Below are 5000 nucleotides of genomic sequence, written 5' to 3' on the forward strand. Positions count from 1 at the left end.
CAGTCCTGAACGGGCGAGATGGCCGAATCAAATGGTTCGCTGTGGGAACAGCCCGGCCCTGGCGGGTTTCCTGAGGATTATTTGCATGAAGCCGGAGGACAAAAACAACCGAGTCTACTTGCCAAGCTTCAGTCGCTCCCTGTCTGAGGACTTCGATTCCGAGATTACATTGCTAGAACAAAGGATAATACAGCCAACGAAGAAGCACGAAAAATTCGAGGAACTCGGCGCAGAAAGAAAGCTCACATTACAAGGTTAGTCAATCAGATAAATCGACACAGTTAAGCAAAGAAAAAATTGCTTCACTAAGGTTAAACCTGGAAAAAACGGTATCTCAATTAGAGAATATTAATCAGACCTTGTTTGAACTCAGCCCCGATGACGATGAACCGGAGTTTTGGATGGAGCAAACCCTAGCCCCTGTCTATGACTGCTTCGACAACATTGAGATATATTATGCCGAACGAGCTACATTGGACGCCAAACTCGTGAAAGAAGTGGATGTAGTGTTGGAACCAGAACCCTCGAATCCTTTAGAAGAGAGTGTTGACAAATCATTTAGTTATGACAACTCTAAGAGTGAAACCTCAGTTGTTCAGAGCTTGCCATCGAATGTACATCAGCCAGGCAATATTGGAACTAGTCAAGTAACACAGCCGCCCATAACCGCTATTGAAAATAGAGTACCCAATGCAACCAGCACAAGTAATTTATCCACAATTCCAGCTACAAATTGTACCACACCCAAAGTTTCTCTTACCCATCCTAGAAGAGTAACATCAGTAACCGACTGGGAACCGAATTCCCACTCCTGTAGTATGTTGCAAGCCCCCATCTAACCCAGATCAGATTAGTACACCAGCTACACAAAACTCCCCTTGGAGGGGCTGGGCCGTACCCAGTCAAGTCTTATCTCACCCGAAACAGATTAGTACACCAGCTACACAAAACTCCCCCTGGAGGAGCTGGACTGTACCCAGTCAGGGTGTGTTACCGAGACCCAGTTTATCAGGAACATTACCCCAGCCACACCCAAGATGGGGTCGTATGCCTGACCTTCCAGGACCCCCTCCAGATGAATGGATAGATCAACTTGACGAGCATAGCGTCACTTCTCAGCCCCAATTGTCAACACATTACCACTGTAGTTTCTCCGCCATGGAGCGTTCGTTGCCTAAATTTGACCTTGGAAAATTTGATGGCTCGCCCGTCCATTGGCCTTTGTGGATCGGAAGATTAAAAAGTATTGTCCATGATCAGCCCTTCCTGAATGATAGCCAGCGTTTAGCTTATCTTCAGAATACCGTCACTGGTGCTGCAGAGTCAGAAATCCAGTTCCTTGGAGAAGACGGTGTAAATTACATATTAGCTCTCAGAATGCTTAAAGCGAGATTTGCTGATTCAGGAAAGATTGTGCGCGCAGCCATTGCTGCTCTTAAGGTCATACCATCACCGCGTCCTAAAGATCAGACTGGCCTTACAAAGCTGTACCAAACACTCAGGTCAACCGTAGTCACCCTTCACAGACAGAGATTCATTGCTGATCTCTTAAGTGAGACAAATCTTAACATTGCCGTTCAAAAGCTCCCTGGGCCTCTGCAACCCAAGTGGGCGATGGAAGTTCAGAGACACGAAAGTCAGGGAAGGCCTAATTTGTTTGACCTAGACCGATGGATTTCAGAACATGTTAGAGCGAGACAACACCTGGTGTCTGAAGAACCAATTGTTCCCTACCTAACAGGTCTAAAGCACCAAAACGGGATCCACCCCTAAGTTCTTCTACACTGCACCTCACGTCGGACCCACAGCAAAAGGGAGAAGAACCCCCAAAAGAATCAAAGTCACCAGCCTGCCTATGCTGTAATCAAGTTCACCCACTTTACGGATGTAACGAATTTAAAAGAAAGTCTGTACCTGAGTGCTACGAGGTGGTCAAGAGTTTCAAGATGTGCTTCAATTGTCTCAAACAGGGACATCAAGTTAATGAATGCTCGAACAAGACTCATTGTCAAGTTGCTAACTGTAAGAGACATCATCACAGTCTGTTACACTCTGAACGTGCACCTCAGCAACTGCCTAGACAGGACCCACAAACTCAGCGCCCACGGACTCCAGACAACCCCCTCCCGTACGTGACAGCCACCAACTCCCTCACCGCCAATGACAGAGTGGTTTATTTCCAAGTTGTCCCAGTCACGATTCGAGGTGATAATGGGGTGGCGGTGATTGAAACGTTTGCTCTTTTGGATGACGGCAGTTCAGACACGTTGATAAAAAGAGACATTGCCGACAAGCTGAATCTCGAAGGACCAGAGCAACTACTTTGCCTGGGAAACATTGAAATTACCGGAACACCACGGAGCTCTAGAGCAGTGAATCTTCTTGTGACACCGACCGGGAAACAAGCTGTAAACCTACCTGTTCAGATCCATCCTGCTTGGACAGTCCCTAAATTAAATGTGCCTCCACAAAGACTCGTCAAGGAAAACGTTAGAAAAACCTGGAAACACCTTGAAGATTTAGACATCCCTGCTGTGTCTATGGATCCGAAAGGCCTACTTATTGGAGTGCAGGTTACCGAAGACATGATTCAACACGAATACAGACGTGGACCAAAGGGGCAACCATGTGCTGTGCGAACTGACTTTGGATGGGCGATTGCTGGCTTAGCGGGAGGCGTTCCTTCCGCCAGAACAGGTGTAAGTTTTGTTGGACATTGTGTTACCCTAGACACCACATTGAATACAGAAGTTGAAAACTGGTGGAAGACAGAGTCATTTGGCACCAAGTTCAATTTTGATGTTTTCTTGATCTGCGGAGGACGAAAGAGCTCTTAAGCGCTTAGAAGAAACTGCAAACTTTCGAGCTGACCTGGACCATTATGAAACCGGTCCTCTCAGGAAGGATGAAGAAGTCGTGCTCCCAAACAATCGGCCACTGGCAGAGAGAAGGCTTACAAATCTGGAGCGAGGCCTAGATAAGAAGAGTGAAAGAGCCAAAGCCTATTATGACACAATTGAATCCTACATTGCCAAGGACTATGCCAGAAAGTTATCTCCCACAGAGATTGCTACTAAGGAACCCAAGAACACTTGGTACCTGCCACACCATGCTGTTACAAATCCCAATAAGCCAGGAAAGATTCGCGTAGTGTTTGACGCTGCAGCCCCATACAAGGGATCTTCGTTGAATGATCAACTGGTGACAGGCCCCGACCTGCTGAACTCCCTTGTGGGGGTGATCATGAGATTCCGACTGCATGCTGTTGCTATGATTGCAGACACTGAGACAATGTTCTTCCATGTACGAGTTATCGAGAAAGATCAACCATCACTGAGATTCCTTTGGAGAGGTCCAAACAGAGATCGTCCTCCTGGTGTCTACCAGATGCAAGCCATGATCTTTGGTGCAAAGTCGAGTCCAACCTCCGCAAATTATTGCGTTAAGAAAACCGCCATTGATAACAAAGCCACTTGCAGTGAAGAAGCTGTCAGTACAGTCCTAAGAGATTTCTACATGGATGACCTCCTGAAGTCTTTGCCTTATGAAGACGAGGCAGCCCAGCTTGCCCTCCAGCTTATTGAGCTTTTTTCGAGGGGTGGCTTTCGATTAACTAGGTTTATGAGTAATAGGCGAAATGTGCTAGCTCAGCTACCTCCCAAATACATCCTCGGCAGCCCTGGGATCTCGCAGCCATTTGATTTGGATCTGGACAGCCTTCCAGTTGAGAGAGCCTTGGGAGTGCTGTGGAACATGGAGCAGGATACTCTAGAAATTAAAGTAGTTCCAAAGCGGTTAGCCCCAACCAAGCGAGGCATTCTAAAGCAGACATCAACCACCTTCGATCCCCTTGGATTGGTAGCACCATTTGTACTGATGGCTAAGTTGATTCTGCAAGAGCTGTGGAGACTCGGGTTTGATTGGGACAAACCCATATCAGGCCCACTACTAGATGCCTGGGAGGCCTGGAAGGCAGAACTATCTCTCCTTGCAACCTTGTCCGTTCCCAGATGTTACCTTAGCAACACACCAAGTGCCCAGTATGCACACGCACAAATTCACATCGTTGTTGATGCCTCAGAGGTCGCCTTTGGTGCCGCTGCCTACTGGAGATTTGAAACACGGGGTCAATCCTATCACTGCTCCTTCATATTTGGAAAGACAAGGCTTGCTCCGATTAAGCCCCTGACGATTCCACGACTGGAACTTCAAGCCGCTGTAATGGCAGTTAAAATGAGTCAGACCATCCAGAAAGAACTAGATGTGATGCCCAGCCAAATTAATTACTGGAGAGATTCCATTACAGTGTTATCCTACATCAAGAGTCGAGGGACCAGCTTCCATACATTCGTCGCCAACCGGGTTGCTGAAATAAAGGAAGTTTCTGATCCTGAGGCCTGGCGGCAAGTCCCTGGACGCCTCAATGTTGCCGACGATTGTTCAAGAGGTCTTTCTGCTCAAGATCTTCTTCGAGACAGCCGGTGGATTAACGGCCCAGACTTTCTTTTGCGGGGTGAGGACTATTGGCCAAACCAAGTTATCTGCCAACCTCCAACTGACAATGATCCTGAAGTTAAAAGTGAAGCCTGGCTAGGTCTCAGTTCTGAAGTCAACCATGAGTTTCTGGACCCTAAGAAGACCTCTTCGTGGACCCACGTGACATGAGTTACTGCTTGGGTATTTCGGTTTGTGACAAGCTGTCGTCACAAGAATGAAGGACCCTTATCTGTTAAAGAGCTCGTAAGGGCTGAAGAATTCTGCATCAAGAGGGCCCAAGCTCAAGCCTACTCCGAAGACCTAAACCGGTTAGACGCAGGAAAGGAGATACACTGCAGCAGTGACCTTAGATCCCTGTACCCTTACACCGATGAGAGGGGCATCTTGCGCGTCGGGGGTCGACTGAAACACGCGCCAATTCCATATCAAGCCAAACATCCTGCTATTCTTCCTAAGAAGCATGACATTGTTCCGTTGATCTTGTTACACTTACATCAAAGAAT

The 5000-nt window shown here is 47.4% G+C and overlaps 1 protein-coding gene across 1 annotated transcript; it reads left to right on the plus strand.

Annotated features, from left to right (window-relative positions):
• Window positions 1-1047: 1047 nt before the first annotated feature.
• On the plus strand, window positions 1048-4665 carry LOC138002168 (uncharacterized). Its single transcript, XM_068848251.1, has 3 exons — window positions 1048-1655; window positions 1742-2699; window positions 2821-4665. Exons 1-3 carry the CDS (start codon window positions 1048-1050, stop codon window positions 4663-4665), a joined length of 3411 nt encoding a protein of 1136 aa, XP_068704352.1.
• Window positions 4666-5000: the final 335 nt, after the last annotated feature.

Source organism: Montipora foliosa, chromosome 5 (genome assembly GCF_036669935.1).
Source record: "Montipora foliosa isolate CH-2021 chromosome 5, ASM3666993v2, whole genome shotgun sequence".
NCBI lineage: Eukaryota > Metazoa > Cnidaria > Anthozoa > Scleractinia > Acroporidae > Montipora > Montipora foliosa.